Source organism: Salvelinus fontinalis, chromosome 23, assembly GCF_029448725.1.
Source record: "Salvelinus fontinalis isolate EN_2023a chromosome 23, ASM2944872v1, whole genome shotgun sequence".
Lineage (NCBI taxonomy): Eukaryota > Metazoa > Chordata > Actinopteri > Salmoniformes > Salmonidae > Salvelinus > Salvelinus fontinalis.
In genome coordinates, this window is record NC_074687.1 from 16606083 (window position 1) to 16624436 (window position 18354).

At 43.7% G+C, this 18354-nt stretch overlaps 1 protein-coding gene across 2 annotated transcripts in view; it reads left to right on the top strand.

The window, feature by feature from the left end:
* The window catches only part of LOC129820929 (tumor necrosis factor receptor superfamily member EDAR-like), a 57410-nt gene that overhangs the window by 17174 nt on the left and 21882 nt on the right, over positions 1–18354 (top strand). For both annotated transcript variants that reach the window (XM_055878055.1, XM_055878056.1), the window contains exons 2-5: positions 8596–8660; positions 13301–13423; positions 16211–16392; positions 17229–17314. In XM_055878055.1, the coding sequence (XP_055734030.1) occupies positions 8610–8660; positions 13301–13423; positions 16211–16392; positions 17229–17314 (442 nt within the window). In that variant the 5' untranslated portion in view covers positions 8596–8609. The remainder of the gene's footprint in view (positions 1–8595; positions 8661–13300; positions 13424–16210; positions 16393–17228; positions 17315–18354) is intronic.

The window sequence follows — 18354 nt, forward strand, 5'->3', positions numbered from 1 at the left end:
GGATAGGAACGAGTGAGGGAGCTAGAGGGATAGGAAAGGGTGAGTGAGCTGGAGGAATAGGAAAGAGTGAGGGAGTTAGAGGGATAGGAAAGAGTGAGGGAGATAGAAGGATAGGAAAAAGTGAGATGGGGCTCGAGGAATAGGAAAGAGTGAGATGGAGCTAGAGGAATAGGAAAGAATGAGATGGCGCTAGAGGAATAGGAAAGAGTGAGGAAGCTAGAGGGATAGGAAAGAGTGAGATGGAGCTAGAGGGATAGGAAAGAGTGAGATGGAGCTAGAGGGATATGAATGAATGAGGGAGCTAGAGGGATAGGAAAGAGTGAGGGAGATAGAGGGATAGGAAAGAGTGAGATGGAGCTAGAGGGACAGGAAAGAGTGAGATGGAGCTAGAGGGATAGGAAAGAGTGAGGGAGATAGAGGGATAGGAAAGAGTGAGATGGAGCTAGATGGATAGGAAAGAGTGAGGGAGCTAGAGGGATATGAAAGAATGAGATGGAGCTAGAGGGATAGGAAAGAGTGAGGGAGACAGAGGGATAGGAAAGAGTGAGGGAGATAGAGGGATAGGAAAGAGTGAGATGGAGCTAGAGGGATAGGAAAGAGTGAGGGAGATAGAGGGATAGGAAAGAGTGAGGGAGCTAGAGGGATAGGAAAGAGTGAGGGAGGTAGAGGGATAGGAAAGAGTGAGGGAGGTAGAGGGATATGAAAGAATGAGATGGAGCTAGAGGGATATGAAAGAATGAGATGGAGCTAGAGGGATAGGAAAGAGTGAGGGAGATAGAGGGATAGGAAAGAGTGAGGGAGCTAGAGGGATAGGAAAGAGTGAGGGAGATAGAGGGATAGGAAAGAGTGAGGGAGATAGAGGGATAGGAAAGACTGAGGGAGCTAGATGGATAGGAAAGAGTGAGGGGGCTAGAGGGATATGAAAGAGTGAGGGAGGTAGAGGGATAGGAAAGAGTGAGGGAGAGAGAGGGTTAGGAAAGAGTGAGATGGAGCTAGAGGGATAGGAAAGAGTGAGGGAGGTAGAGGGATAGGAAAGAGTGAGGGAGATAGAGGGATAGGAAAGAGTGAGGGAGCTAGAGGGATAGGAAAGAGTGAGGGAGATAGAGGGATAGGAAAGACTGAGGGAGCTAGATGGATAGGAAAGAGTGAGGGAGCTAGAGGGATATGAAAGAGTGAGGGAGGTAGAGGGATAGGAAAGAGTGAGGGAGGTAGAGGGATAGGAAAGAGTGAGGGAGATAGAGGGATAGGAAAGAGTGAGGGAGATAGAGTGATAGGAAAGAGTGAGTGAGGGAGAGACAAAGAGCGGAGAGAAGGGAGAGAGATGCTCTTGAAATAGAGTGATGCATTCCAGTCCAGGGGAGTAGGGAGTGTGGGTGTGTGTATGTATGGATGTGGGTTTGTGCGGGGTGCAGGGGACTCGCGGGGGTTTGAGGGGCTGGAGCCTGATGAAAGCATCAGGGTGAGTGTGTGTATGTGTGTGCGTGTGTGTTCGTTTAGTCTGATAATGAGGTGCTCGGGGCAGCGTCGTTTGGCAGCTCTCACTTCCTGTTCAGAAGACAAGCTTTTTATCAAAACAAAAAGTTACATTTTCTTCTCTTATCCTGAAAGCCCGGCAGCGCCACTGGGTCTCCTAAGCACGCGCACACGCACACACGCACACACACACACACACACACACACACACACACACACACACACACACACACACACACACACACACACACACACACACACACACACACACAGACCTGACTTCTGAGCTGAAATTAGCTTAATTGTGCGAATCATTGTGGAGTGTTGGTGTGTGTGTGTGTGCGTGCGTGCGTGCGTGTGTTTAGGAGACCCAGTGCATGGGGGCTGTGATTAAACAGGATCAAAGGGAAAAGGACGTGACCCTTTCAGACGATCAGCTCCGTTCAACATGTGAACGTTTTTCTCCAGTTACAGTAGCACCTTGATCTGGAACACAGGAACCGTCCTGGAGACCAACCCCCTCCCATCTCCACTTACCCACCACCCCCGGCCCACAATCCCCCATCCAGTCTCCTGAAACCATGAAAGAAAGAGGGCGTGGATTTCATCTCCCTCTGATTAATTAAAGTAGTGTAGTCGATCTAATCTGTGTTTGATTGACTGACTATTTATAGTGTAGTAGTTAGTGGTAACTCTATCTCTGATTCCCATCAGTTGTTTTGTTAGTGATCGTCAGTGTCTCTCCAGCTCTTCAGTTGAGCTGTCACAGAGAGAGAGAAGAGTCGGGGTGTCAGAGGGTACACAATGCTCTTTTCTTCTGCTGTGTGTAGGTGTGTGTGTGTGTGTGTGTGTGTGTGATACCTGCAGAGTTAGGGTGACAGCGGGACCCCTATATCAGACAGGCTAAACTCGTTCTCTCTTTATGGATCATCTGATACAATAACAGCTCCATGAATAGAACTATTAAACACACTGCATGGTGCTGCATACAGTACACACCAACACTACAGTACACCAACACTACAGTACACACCAACACTACAGTACACACCAACACTACAGTACACCAACACTACAGTACACACCAACACTACAGTACACACCAATACTACAGTACACACCAACACTACAGTACACCAACACTACAGTACACACCAACACTACAGTACACACCAACACTACAGTACACCAACACTAAAGTACACACCAACACTACAGTACACACCAACACTACAGTACACACCAACACTACAGTACACACCAACACTACAGTACACCAACACTACAGTACACACCAACACTACAGTACACACCAACACTACAGTACACACCAACACTACAGTACACTAACACTACAGTACACACCAACACTACAGTACACACCAACACTACAGTACACACCAACACTACAGTACACCAACACTACAGTACACACCAACACTACAGTACACACCAACACTACAGTACACACCAACACTACAAGTACACCAACACTACAGTACACACCAACACTACAGTACACACCAACACTACAGTACACACCAACACTACAGTACACCAACACTACAGTACACACCAACACTACAGTACACACCAACACTACAGTACACACCAACATTACAGTACACACCAACACACCAGTACACCAACACTACAGTACACACCAACACTACAGTACACACCAACACTACAGTACACACCAGCACTACAGTACACACCAACACTTCAGTACACACCAACATTACAGTACACACCAACACTACAGTACACACCAACACTACAGTACACACCAACACTACAGTACACACCAACACTTCAGTACACACCAACACTACAGTACACACCAACACTTCAGTACACACCAACACTACAGTACACACCAACACTACAGTACACACCAACACTACAGTACACCAACACTACAGTACACACCAACACTACAGTACACCAACACTTCAGTACACACCAACACTACAGTACACACCAACACTACAGTACACACCAACACTTCAGTACACACCAACACTACAGTACACACCAACACTACAGTACACACCAACACTACAGTACACCAACACTACAGTACACCAACACTACAGTACACACCAACACTACTGTACACCAACACTACAGTACACCAACACCAACACTACAGTACACACCAACACTACAGTACACACCAACACTACAGTACACACCAACACTACAGTACACACCAACACTACAGTACACCAACACTACAGTACACCAACACTACAGTACACCAACACTACAGCCTCTTAATGTCTGGATAAAGGCTTTGTTCAATCTCTGAAACCACAGTAAAAATCCAACTAATTCTCTCTCTTTTCCCTCTCTCTCTTTCTCTCACTCTCTCTCAACCTGCTGTTTCTTGCATATGGTGCAATTATCTGTCAGAGAGACTCCATGAGAAATTTACTTGATAACAATAATTACATCGTGTGTGTGTGTGTGTCTTACACAACCTCTCCGCTTCAGAGACTGTTTTTGTCTTAGTTACTATTCAAATACATATTTGCAGTGAATATAATTCCCCCTAAAGACAGGCAGACAGGCTTAGATGTTGCCCATCCTATGGGTCTGAGTCAGAATGTCTTGCATGTGAATTTCCCCGTCCAATCCTGGGTTTGTCTAAATGACTGTATGTACTGTGTGTTTGTGTGAGAGTGAGCTACACTTCCTTAGTATGTTACTACACTCTTTGAAAAAAGGGATCCAAAAGCATTCTTCAGCTGTCCCCATAGGAGAACCCTTTTAAGTTCCAGTTAGAACCCTCTGTAAAAAAGGGTTCTACATGGGACCCAAAAGGGTTCTACCTGGAACCACAAAGGGTTATCCTATGGGGACAGCCGAAGAATCCTTTCAGGTTGTAGATAGCATATTTTTCTTAAGAGTGTAGGGATGTATAGAGACAGTATGGGACTAATTCAAGATGTGGGATGTAAAACACTTGAACACTTGTGTGTTTTTGCAGCATTGTCTCCATGTAGTGTAAAGGTTTCTATTATTTTGGGAATGTATTTCCACAAACTAAAGAGATAGTGTGTTGGAGTGTTGAGATTCACGTTTAAAGACTTGGCTACTTGCTGGATCCATCTGTTATGTGTCACGATTGCGCACCATACACATACACACACACACACACACACACACATACACACACACACACACACACACACACACACACACACACACACACACACACACACACACACACACACACACACACACACACACACACACACACACACACACACACACACACACACACACACACACACACACACACACACACACCCCCTCTGCAGGAGAGAGAGAGCACACTAGCCATGGTGGGGGCCATTAGGCTCCAGTAAAATCAGTGTTTGTTTAATAATGCAACCCCATTAAAGACTGGAGCGGGTCATTACTGTGGTGTGTCAGAAAACCCTACACTCTCGGTGTCCTCACAGAATGAGAAAATAATTAATCTGTATCTAAGGCTTGTAATGACCAAGAGTTTCCCCTGAGCCTGGACAGTGTTGAAACTAATCTGAGACCCTGTGTGTTTCTGTTTAACGGTTTAACACAGCTTTAGGTAATGATGTTTCTATTTAACGGTTTAACACAGCTTTAGGTAATGATGTTTCTGTTTAACGGTTTAACACAGCTTTAGGTAATGATGTTTCTGTTTAACGGTTTAACACAGCTTTAGGTAATGATGTTTCTGTTTAACGGTTTAACACAGCTTTAGGTAATGATGTTTCTGTTTAACGGTTTAACACAGCTTTAGGTAATGGGTGTTTCTGGGGGAAAAGACTCTCTCTCCAAGACCTTCCAATTACACTGACCACATTACTTATACTTCACTGACACACGTGTGCACACTCATGTATCCTTTATTGAGAGAAATACGAGCTGACTGTTATTATAATGCTGGGAGTGGGCCAATAAAAATCTGTCTCCTGTAGGTAAGGGCCTGGCAACACACACACAGACGGACGCACTACACACATAAGCACGCACACACATGTACATACGTAAGCAGGCATACATCCACACACACGCAACTCTCTCACACACAGTCTATAGCTTTGCTATAAACATAATTAAATCAATTAAATCCTCTACATTTATATTATTCTCTAAAATACAAGAATAAAAAGGATAAATCATGTTTGAAGTTTGATCTAATTTTAGTTGTATGTGTTCTTCAATGTACTTGTGAGTGCCTGTATACCTTAGTAACTACAGACCAGAGAGAAGAGCGAGACAGTGTGTGTTTGACCGTGACATACCTGTGAGTGCCTATATAAGTGTAGTAACTTTGTGCTGCCAGAGCATTTAAAGGGTTTCCAGATCTGTGACAGTACTACTGTAACTTAAACAAACAAAGTACAGTCCCTCTAATGCAGGCCTGGGCAAAGGCCAGCCCATGACGCTCTTCAATACGGCCCGCGGAATCATGCTCAGATCACATAAATAATTAGCGATAGTAAAGTTTTGAAAAACATATTTGTTATTCAAATTAAAAGCCCAATGAATACTCGCCTTTGTGTAATGATTTAACTCCCACCGCTTGTGGGCATTTATTTTGAAGGCACTTATAAATAACAACTGAACGAGGACAGACAGTGATTGACAGGCTGACACACGTCATAGTTACAAATAGTAGCTAGCTAGAAATTGTGCAAAAATTAGTTTTTCAAAGATTTCAAAGAAAAGGAAAGTCGACAATGAATGTAGGGTGTTCCAGCAAGAGTGGACATCGAAATATGTATTTATTGACGTATCAGGTAAAGCTGTGTGCTTAGTGTGCAAAGATAGCATCGCTGTTTTGAAAGACTACAACTTGTCCTGACACTTCCAGACAAAACATGCAGAGAAATATAGGAATATGTCTTCTGAACCGAGGGCATCGAAAGAGTTGCTTTCTCAGTTGCAGAAGCAGCAAGACTTTTCACAAAACTGCATTCAGCAAACGACGGAATTGCGAGAGCTAGCTATGTACTGTCCCACAAAATTGATAAACGTAGCAAGCCATTTGCTGAGGGCGAATTAATTAAATAATGTTCGCAGACATCGCAGAGAATATGGAACAACAGTTGAAAGACAAGGTAAAGGATTTCACCTTGGCCCTGGATGAGAGCAGTGATGCACGTGACACGGTGTAATTGTTGATTTTCTTACGAGGCATAACCCCAGACTGTGAAATTACAGAGGAGCTTGCTTCAGTGCAGTCAATGAAGAGCACAACCACAGGGAAATATTTTTTGGAGGAGGTTAATAAGTGTGTGGCAAAGCTGGGACTGAGTTTTGAAAGGTTATCCAGTGTGACCACTGATGGGTGCCCAAACTTGACAGGAAAAAACGTTAGCCTTTTGAAAAGTATACAACATCAAGTAGCTGAGCTGAACCCAGATCAGACTTTTTTTTTTCCTGCATTGCATTATTCATCAGGAGGTGCTCTGTAAATGTGTTCTGAAAATGAGCCATGTTGTGGATAGTCACTAAAGTGGTAATCTTTTTAAGAGCAAAATCTTTCAACCACAGATAGTTTGTCTCACTGTTGGAAGAGACCGAGTCGGGTCATGCAGATCTCCCATTCCACACAAACGTGAGATGGCTGAGTTTGGGGAAGGTGCTTAAAAGGGTGTTGGACCTGAAGTCGGAGATTGCTGAGCTTTTGCAAATGAAAGAAAAATGTGGATTTCCCTCAACTGCAAGATAAAGAATGGTTGGCTGATTTTGCCTTCACTGTGGACATCATGGCCCTCATGAATGAACTGAATTCCAAACTACAAGGGAAGGACCTTTTTGCACATCAGATGTACAGCCTTGTCAAAGCCTTCAAGGGAAAATTACTCATCCTGACCCGCCAAGTAGAAGCCAACAATCTCACCCACCTTCTGACACGACTAGTCTGTTCCCTATCAGATGACCAGCGGGAGAAGTATACATCGCTGCTGCGTGCTTTGAACAGTGAATTTTGAGGATTTCAAAGTGTTTGAAAATGACATGCTGTTGGTTTCCTCTCCTTACAACTTCAATGTGGATAATACTTCTACTGACCTGCAACTTGAGCTTATCGATCTTCAGTCTGATGCAGTGATTGGAGAACTATTCAAACAATGTCACTGACGAGGTTCTATGCATCTCTCGATGAACAAAACCTTCCAAAGATTAGGAGTTCTGCTCAGAAGATGTTTGTACTGTTTGGGTCAACCTATGTATGTGAACAGAATATAACACGTCAAGGCACAGAATCTCTTACTGACTCTCACCTCTCAGCAATCCTGCACATAGCGACGTCAGAAACTGTACCTGACTTCACTGCTCTAGTCAATGCCCATCAGAGAGTTGATTGAGTAGTTTAAATGTAATGTTGAGCGCTCTCTCTCTCTTGTGTTTTTGTGCATACCCGTTAACAAGAGTTCTGTCCGTGGTGCTGAATGCACAGTGTACTTTTCCCTCCGTGTAGTTCATTGCATGTTTAATAATGAAAATACCTACCAAAAGGAGAACATGGATGTGGTTAATTTCTGTGTTTAAAAAAGTAAAATAAGTAGCATATATGGATGTGATTTACAGTAGATATATCTGTCAACACAGTCATACACATGGTGTATAATTATGTAATATGATTCTGGCCTGCGATGGCACAAATATATTCTAATGTGGCCCTCCATGGAAAATAATTGTCCAGGCCTGCTCTAATGACTGGTTACCCATAATCCATCTGTGTCAGAGAGGTGACGAGCTGATCCTCTCCTCTTCCACCAGGCTGCTCTCCTTTCACACTCCCTCTCTCCCACTCTCTCTCCTCAGTGACTGGCAGCTCTGATAGGGGGATCATTAATGATCTCATCACATCAGTAGGGCAGAGGAGTAACCTACAGTAGAGAACAGTATCACCTACACACACACACACTCAGTCAAGTATAACCCACGCAAATGATGACGCATAGTGTGTGTGTGGATCAAATGTTTATGAGGAGTGACAGCTTTCTTAAGGAGTGGAAGACTTACCACAAAAACAGCAGAGGGGACACTGCTGTCATGAGTGTATGTATTTCTGATCCTCTTACCCCCCCCCCCCCCCCCCCCCTCTCTCTCTCTCAGGGGAAGGTGAGAAGATGTTTCAGAAAGGGAGTCATATAGAGTCCCTCTTCCTCTGTTTGTTGTTGGTGAGTATCTTTCAAATTACATTACTCCTCCTCCTCTCCTCATCCTCACCCATCTTCAGCAATGAAACAGTGTAACAGATACACAGACGCATGCGTGAACACAAACACACTGAACACACACACTCGTACAGACATAACACTGGCAGAGGTACAGCCAGACTTTAGCAGGTCTTTGCCAGAGGTTGTGAATCATCACAGGTTCCTCCGTGGAGCTCTAAGAGAGCAGTTCTAATCTGGGCCTGAATCTCTCCTGAATCTCTGCTCTCTTCCTCTGATGTTGAAACCTGTTGGCTGTGTGTGTGTATTGGCTGTATTCTCAGGAGTTTAACTTCCCTCAGAGCTCAATTAATGATCCCCACTAAAGCCACTCCTGGAGGGCTGGATTAGAGAGAGAGAGAGAGACCTCTTTCTCATCCCATCTCATCTCTTCCTCCTTTTGCCTCATCCTCCTATCTTCTCTTCTTTCAACCTCTCCCTCACACCTCATCCCATCTCCTCTTCCTCCTTCCACCTCTTCCTCATCCCAACTACTCCCATCTCCTCTTCCTCCTTCCACCTCTTCCTCATCCAACATACAGTACTCCCATCTCCTCACATCTCCTCCTCCTCCGTCCCCCTCCTCCATACACAGTGTATGACAGCCTCAGACTCACATGTCTTCCTGTCAGATGTCTCAGTTCTCTCCAGCTCCCCAGCTGCTGCTCAGTCTGTCTTGTGTTTGTATAGAGTTTGTCAGTGGTGTAAAGTACTTAAGTAAAAATATGTATATTTTTTACTTTTACTTCACTAGATTCCTTTTACTTCTACTTTTACTTCACTACATTCCTAAATAAAATAATAACTTTTTACTCTACATTTTCCCTGACACCCAAAAGTACTCGTTACATTTTGAATGCTTAGCAGGACAGGAAAATGGTCAAATTCACACAATTATCAAGAGAACATCCCTGGTCATCCCTACTGCCTCTGATCTGGCGGACTCATTAGACACTCATGCTTCGTGTGTAAATGATGTTTGAGTGTTGGAGTGTGCCCCTGGTTATCTGTTAGTAAAAAAAACAAGAAAATGGTGCCGTCTGGTTTGCTTAACATAAGGAATTTTAAATGATTTATACTTTTACTTTTGATTCTTAAGTATATTTTAGCAATTACATTCACTTTTGATACTTACTTTATATTTAAAACTAAATACTTTAAGACTCAAGTAGTATTTTACTGGGTGACTTTCACTTTTACTTGAGTCATGTTCTATTAAGGTCTCTTTACTTTTACTCAAGTATGACAATTGGGTACTTTTCCACCACTGCAAACAGTAACTGGTTTCATTTCAGTCTCCATGTGTTTGAACAGCAGTGTGTAACTTGTTGTTGTGTTTAGAAAAGGACATTCTTGACTGTGAGCTGGGGAGAGCTGAGTGTGTGCTTGTTTTATTTGGGGGTTCTGATGGATGGATCTGCACAGCAAATCTGTGTGAGGAGAACAGCCAACGGAACACACACACACACACACACACACACACACACACACACACACACACACACACACACACACACACACACACACAAAGAGCCTGGCAGGCAGGTAGCTAATGGTAAGTAAGTACTGTATATAATGTTACAGTACACCTATTGTAATTTAAATACAGTATCAAAGCAAGGACTGTGTAATGACACACGGTACAATACCGTAAAATTGACTCTATTGTACTGTAAAACGTAAATGCTACAGCACCCCCCCCAACCCAAAACATCTTCCCACAGCCATGATTGAGGGGATTGGGGTTTGTATTTGACTATAATTACATGGGATTGGTGCAAGCAGGTTGGCTGCTAGGTCATGTGTTTCCACATTACAGCATATCAATTCATATGTGGTGATTTATATCACTTCCATTTCTAGAGGCCTAACAAAGGCTTCCAAACTGACTACAGGGCAAAACAGACCAAAATGATATGGCAAAATACTTATCCATTAACAGTTTAAGACTTGCTAGCGCTCCAATCTGTCCCTTATATATTTTAAATTGATGGGGCACTACTACTACATACCAGTTAAATCGGTACAGCATTCTCACTAACGGGTGCAACAAATATGCAGGTTGACATTTATTGTCATGAGTCTTTCAGGAGTGATTTACCATTATATTGTAAAAATTCATATAAGCAAAAATGTGCTTTTTGGTCTTAATTTAAGGGTTAGGCATTTGGGTTAGCAGTGTGGTTACGGTTAGGGTTAGTTTTAAAATGAGATTTTAAGACTTTGTGGCTATACCAGCTAGTGACCACTCTGCAGAGCTGCCTCCAGAACAAGATTCATGATGAAAAACGCTAACCTTCAACAAATATAGCCTTTTACAAGGGGATGCCTCAAAATATGTTAATGAGTCAGAAACAACAAGACCATGCACCCACTAGTGGTCAAAAGGTGTTTGGCTCCAAAAAGATGGTACGGTACTGTATTCTGTAGGATGGAATTACAGTACCATTCGGAATACAGCAATTATTCTCCTGCCCACAAAATTTTCCCACAATGCACCATAATTTAATGTATGCTGCAGTAAAATGTTTCACAGTATTTTACTGTTGATAATACTCCCAATTACCGTATAAATTACAGTTTTCCTTTACGGTGCGCAAACAAATGCCCACCAAACACACACACTTCAGCCACTCGATAAATCAATTATATGCACATTTAAACAACTATGGTCAGTCCCTAAGTTCACTCTGGCACACAGCGATTGCGGTTTGGTTAGTATGTTATTGTGTGGGTTGGATGGTGGGAGAGATAGTGATGTAACTCTCTCACTGGCTGACAGATTTAGGGCTACATTAATGACAACGTCTTGATTGGTCTCTGAAAGGTTCCCGAGGGGATTAATATAGTCTCAATGATTTTAATTAGAGTTATTGAAAGCTGTAGTAAAACTAAGTCTACAAGCATAAAGGCTATATACTGAAGAATCCTGTAGTGAGTTGAAGCAGAACAAACAGATTCATCCTAACCCCTTACACTCGTAGAAATGGGCCTATATGGATAGGGCCGATTTTAAATGTTTCTAACTGAAGAACTATAAAAAGGATATGCATGACCATGTTACCAAAAGTTTGGAGATTATGGGGAAATTATCAGACCAAAGTTGATGACACAACAGTTCACCTGACACAAGACTGAATCCAAACGTTACACTGTTGATTTGATGTGCATTTTACATTGACTGTGTTTTTCACAGCATTTGTCAATAGCGACATCTGAAAACACTTTGGATAAATTCAATAACATAAAAATATTAATTGAAGTTTGGTGCAAAATAAGAAAAAAACAAGGGTTTGAGCGAGAGGTCTAACTGGTGTCTCCAAGTGGCAACACATCTCTCCAAACTGCACAGTTCCTAAATAATGTCAATGCACTTTTATGACTCAAGGAAAGAGCCTTAAGGTGCATTTTTGAGCTCTCCTAGCGTTGCCATTGAGGAACTGAAGCAAGCACAAAATATGATCTTACAGTGTTAGGCTTTCAAAAGGCACTTCAGATAAACAGATTGTAATTGTGGTGCGCATAGAATGGGATCATGAGTGCATTCAAGTGTGTGTCCTGCGGTTAATTGTCTTCACAATATGACAAACAGCCTCATTCTGTTCAGGACAACCCAGGGTATAACACATGTCATCCTTGTAACTGTGTATCAAATATAGAAATCCTAAACATTGATACTGTAAATGACATGAGTTTTGACATGAAGTGCACACATGGGTGTGTGGTTTGCTTGTATGACATCAAAGTGGTATTTATTATAATCCCCAACGTCTCATCTGTCAGAACACAGTGACTCCTCTCGATTTACAGCATTTCCCACACTGAGACGACAATAAATGTGCAAAAGCAGCCCAATTAGCGGGAGGGATGGGTGCATCTTCTTGTCGAGCACGGTGCTCAAGTTTATAACGGCTGTCAATCAAAAGCCATACAGCGCGGGGAAGTGGAGAACCCTGAGCTCTGACGTCATGTATAAAATGTTACTGTACGCCTCCCGGGTGGCGCAGTGGACCAGAGTCTCTGGGTTCGCGCCCAGGCTCTGTCGCAGCCGGCCGCGACCGGGAGGTCCGTGGGGCGACGCACAATTGGCTTAGCTTCGTCCGGGTTAGGGAGGGTTTGGCCGGTAGGGATATCCTTGTCTCATCGCGCTCCAGCGACTCCTGTGGCGGGCCGGGCGCAGTGCGCGCTAACCGAGGGGGGCGGGTGCACGGTGTTTCCTCCGACACATTGGTGCGGCTGGCTTCTGGTTGGGTTGTGCTTCGGAGGACGCATGGCTTTCGACCTTCGTCTCTCCCGAGCCCGTACGGGAGTTGTAGCGATGAGACAAGATAGTAATTACTAGCGATTGGATACCACGAAAATTGGGGTGAAAAGGGGAGAAAATTTAAAATAAATAAATAAATAAATTGTTACTGTACAGCAGATGCGTTCCAATTTAGGCGATTATCAATGACAGAATATTCCATTTTCAACCTGCATACGACTGCATATGACAGGGGCTGTGAGTGGAAAGGACTACCGTATAACCAACAACCTGAATAAAAAATACATTTAAGTTTGACTCTGCACGGTTTTATATTTTATCTCTCCCCCCTCTCTCTCAGGTGTCCTGTCCTCCCTGTCTCAGGTCAGAGTACAGTAGTTGTGGAGAGTTTGAGTTCTACAACCAGACCTTCAGTAGCTGCTGGCCCTGCCCCCCATGCCAGCCTGGACAGGAGCCCCACATGGTGAGACACATACACACACTTTTCCCTGTGGTGAAATTACTTGAGTGTCCGTATCGTGTAAACCCTGACCCCTGCTACCTACCTCCCAGCCATACTTATCAGGTATCAAGGTAAGACCGAGATGCAGAATGTGTTGAAGTAACAATGTTTATTACAGCAACAGGGGCAAAGGTACAGGACGGCAGACAGGCTCAGGGTCAGGTCAATCAGAGGTCGGTAATCCAGAGGTGGGCAAAGGTACAGGACGGCAGGCAGGCTCAGGGTCTGGGGCAGGCAGAGTGGTCAGGCGGGTGGGTACAGGGTCAGGACAGGCAAGGGTCAAAAACCAGGAGGACGAGAAAACAGAGACTGGGGAAAAGCAGGACCTGAGACACAAAACCGCTGGTTGACTTGACAAACAAGACGAACTGGCAACAGACAAACAGAGAACACAGGTATAACTACACAGGGGATAATGGGGAAGATGAGCGACACCTGGAGGTGGGTGGAGACAATCACAAAGACAGGGGAAACAGATCAGGGTGTGACAATACTCTCTAGTCTGCCTGTCGGCTCAGACCACCCAGGTAGTTTACTTGACTCACTAGTATACACACAGGTACATATGTATGATCTTAATTTGAGCCAATTTTCTACAGCAGGAAAATAATCCTGCAGCAACAGGAAGCATTTTTGTAGGGGTTGATACATTTTTCATTAGGGCAAATAAAATCTGACATTTCAAATTGGAAATTAGAAAATTTAGAAGCCTTTTTAAAACTCAAATACACTAGAAGTTTGCATTTCCAAGTTTGCATTCTCTGCAACAAAAGAGTTATCAAATTAAGAGCCTACATCTGTACATCTTCCAGCTCAGAGAGAGTTACCACCTAAATCCCAGTACTGTAAGCCTGTTCAGATTCATAAAGGGGAATGAACAATTTTCACGGTTTGTCACACCATTTAGATTTTTTTTGAAAATATTGAAGCCCCGTGGGTAGGAATGGTACAGTAGTCTGTCAGTAACCATGAGTCATCAGTGCCCCGGTCAAACCAAAAAGCACCTCACTGGGCCTTAATATGGAGGAGACACAACTCATACACACGCACACGCACACGCACGCACGCACGCTCGCACACACACACACACACACACACACACACACCTATAGACTACTTCACACAACTACACAGAACAACTCCAACAGGTGCACACCTTTTCCTCTTAATCTAAACAACAATCCTAACACATGTCTAACTGTTTGAATAGTCCGTTGTTCATTAACCTTCTAAGGTTAAGTGATAGTTATTCAACTCTCCTATCTAATTACAGAAAATGACTATAATGTGACCTTGACAAGTAAGCCTATCATTGCTCATGATTGTCTATTTATGTAAGGACTTATCAAACAGAGCACCAACATCATAACTAACCAGGCATTCAGCTCTGTTCTCATCTCTCGTCTGTGATCAGTAGGAGTAGTTAGTCTGTAATCTAGCCCTGTGCTTTCCCTCTGCCTCCTTATAATCACTGGGATAATCTACACCCACCTGAGAACCCCCCCCCCAAACACACACACACACAGACACACACACAGACACACACACAGACACACACACACACACACACACACACACCCACACACACACACACACACACACACACACACACACACACACACACACACACACACACACACACACACACACACACACACACACACATCAAACAGAACTCTTTCAACTCCCACACAGACCTGCTGTGATCTGATAGAGCAGATCATTTTACTGCTGTGATACACACTGGTTTACCACAACTATGGAGACTGGAAATCAATTTGATCTGGAGAGTCTGGAGAAGGTTTATATGAACCAACAGAAGTAAAGTCAGCCAGGAGATCTGACACTGGGTTGATCCATCCTGACAGAATCCTACTGATCATTTTATCCAGTTTTTATCAGATGTCACAGTGGATATATTGGAAAAGCCAATAAAGTAGGACGTTGAAGTGAATATAGTGTTTCTGTAGTCTGTAGGACAGGCAGCAGCTTGGCGTCAAGATGGAGATGATGTAACAGTGTTAATAAAGATACGTCAGACACCTGCCTGTCTGTCAGACTGGTTGTTGTCACAGATCCCCCCCCTGAGATTAGTGCATCAGTCTGGGACATCCTCATTCTATACTAGAACATACATTTCCACCACCTCGCCACATCTACTAGACTATACACACACACACACACACACACACACACACACACACACACACACACACACACACACACACACACACACACACTATAGATGTAGGATCTTAACTTGAGCCAGTTTGCTACAGCAGGAAAATAATCCTGAAGCAACAGGAAATTTGAATTATGTGGATTTTAATTAATGGACATTTTTGTGGTGGTTGATGCATCATTCGTGGAAATTACAAACTTTCATTAACCTTTTTAAAACTGAAATACACTATACATTTTACATTTCCTGAATTGCAAATTATCCCGCAACAGGGTGATCAAATGAAGATCCTACATCTGTAGACAAACTACACAAAGATCAGTTCAAAATGACTCATGTCCTGTTCTTGTTAGCGATCACATTTCACGTCTTTAGTCTCAGACTCGGACTGTCAGATCTAGGCTGGGCTCAGCAGAACACAGAAGGCAGCATTAGTAAATACACTAACACACTGGTCTATGAACAGCACCACTCGTTTCAAGTGCATTGTATGTGTGTGTGTGCGTATGTGAGCACAACACATGCATAACACATGTTTAACATTGTTTATGTGTGTTTTGTTGCAGAACTGTGGCTATGGGACTAAGGATGAAGACTATGTGTGTGTGTCTTGTCCGGCGGGGAAGTACTCAAAGGGGAAGTATGAGATCTGCAGGAGACATAAGGACTGTGAAGGTCTGTACCGCGCTACAGTACTCACACCTGGGACACCAGACAGTGACGCAGACTGTGGACCCTGCTTACCTGGGTATGTACACACATACAGACACACACATATACACATTCAAACACACACACACAAGCCTACACACTCTCACTATCAGAGTGTCATTGATAAGACAGGACCACCCCATAGGACATTTGTCCCGCACAACTCCCATATCACACACACAGCCTAGGCTAACCCTCCATTGGCCACGCTACCAGCCTCAATTACCCAGCTGCCATCTGGTCACCCACCAACATGGAGGCAGGAGAAGATATAAACTGTTACAGGACTGATTTAAAGGTCTCTCTCTCTCTCTCTCCTCCCTTTCCACCATATGATATTATTCAGTGATTGGACCACCTCAAAGGCATTCTCTGGTTTCAATTGAGTTTAAAGTCAATATACAGACTGGAGTGTTTTAGCATAACATTACTGGCTGCTTTAATAGCTACTCTCTTTCAGCTGTACTGTATTGGGGGCAGGGATACTGAACACTGTCTGACTGCTGCTGTGATGGAATGTTTGATTGGTGTTTGATTGAATTTGGTTTAATAGTCATCTCTGATTAATGATAGCCTCTCTGCCCTAGAGGACGCCACGCTCTGAAGCAGCTTCCTTTCTCGTCCTCTGTCACAGCTCAGGGCTATATAATACCTTATCTAACCTAATGGTATACAGTATCACTCCTTCCCCTCTGGGCATCAATACAGCAGTCAGTTCAGCCTTTTCACCTCAACTATTATTGAGACACTTCTCCTGTCAAATACGTACATATTCACACCATATCTAACATCTCTCTGTATATAAGAATACAATACTAGGTACTGTATCAGTATTGTTCTCTAAAGGTTCTCTCTGTGCTTCCTTTCTGTCAGGTATTACATCCAGGAGAACCGGCCCAGGAACCTGTATGGGATGGTCTGTCACTCGTGTCAGAACGCACCGCGCAACACTAAAGAGTGTACGTTCTACTATACTTTACTACTTCTACAACACAAACACACTGTTTTACAGAATCACGGTCAGAGAGGGACGGAGAGCGATCACTGTAAGGTCAGGCGAGTGAGGGCTGTGGCCAGTTAATGAACACAGACAGACAGACAGACAGACAGACAGACAGACAGACAGACAGACAGACAGACAGACAGAGCACAGTGCGAGGCAGCATGATGTTAACTCTCAGCGTCTGGAACTGCTTCCTCATGGTAATGCTCAAACCCAGGAATAGTTTTTCTGTCCGTCGCTCAAACCAACAATCACTGGCACATTGTTTTGACCGGAAATGAATATATATGTTATTGTGTAATTTGAATGACTGTGTTTTGAAATATGAAAAGCTCAAACAGATTGGAAGCTGCTATGAGGAGGTCGGGAGGGAGGGAAGGAGGGAGGAGGACAGATGAGTGTATACCAACAAACACAAACCTTTTAACAAGTGTCTAATTGTTTCTTCCAGGCAGGGAGGGAGTTAGGGAGGAAGAGAGGGAGGGAGTGAGTTAGGGAGGAAGAGAGGGAGGGAGTGAGTTAGGGAGGAAGAGAGGGAGGGAGTGAACGTGTGAGGGTACATTTTAATTAAGTGTTTTAAATGAAGTCTTGAAATATGTAGTTGAAGCATAGAGTTACTAGCTCAGGGTCAAGACAGGCTAGCACTCGCCAAGTAATCTGTCAATTACTCCGGCTTCCAGCTCAGTGTGCGTGTGTGTGTGTTTGTGTGTGTGTGTTACCGCTGAGCCCAGCTAGCTCCCAGCATGGCGTGGTGTGATAATTAAAACGTTTGGAGGGCATGAAAAAGATGATTAACATGTTTCTACATGCACTGGGTCTTCTCTTCAACAGCAGCCTGTCATACCACCTCTCCAGGCTATATACATCTATACATATCTATACCACCTCTGTCTGGCCTCTGTTTACCACAATCTACTGTAAGAGACTGGGTTTAAACTTTGAACCCTGGTTTGTCTAATGTAACTGCAGCAGTCTCATACAATGATAGACCTCGTC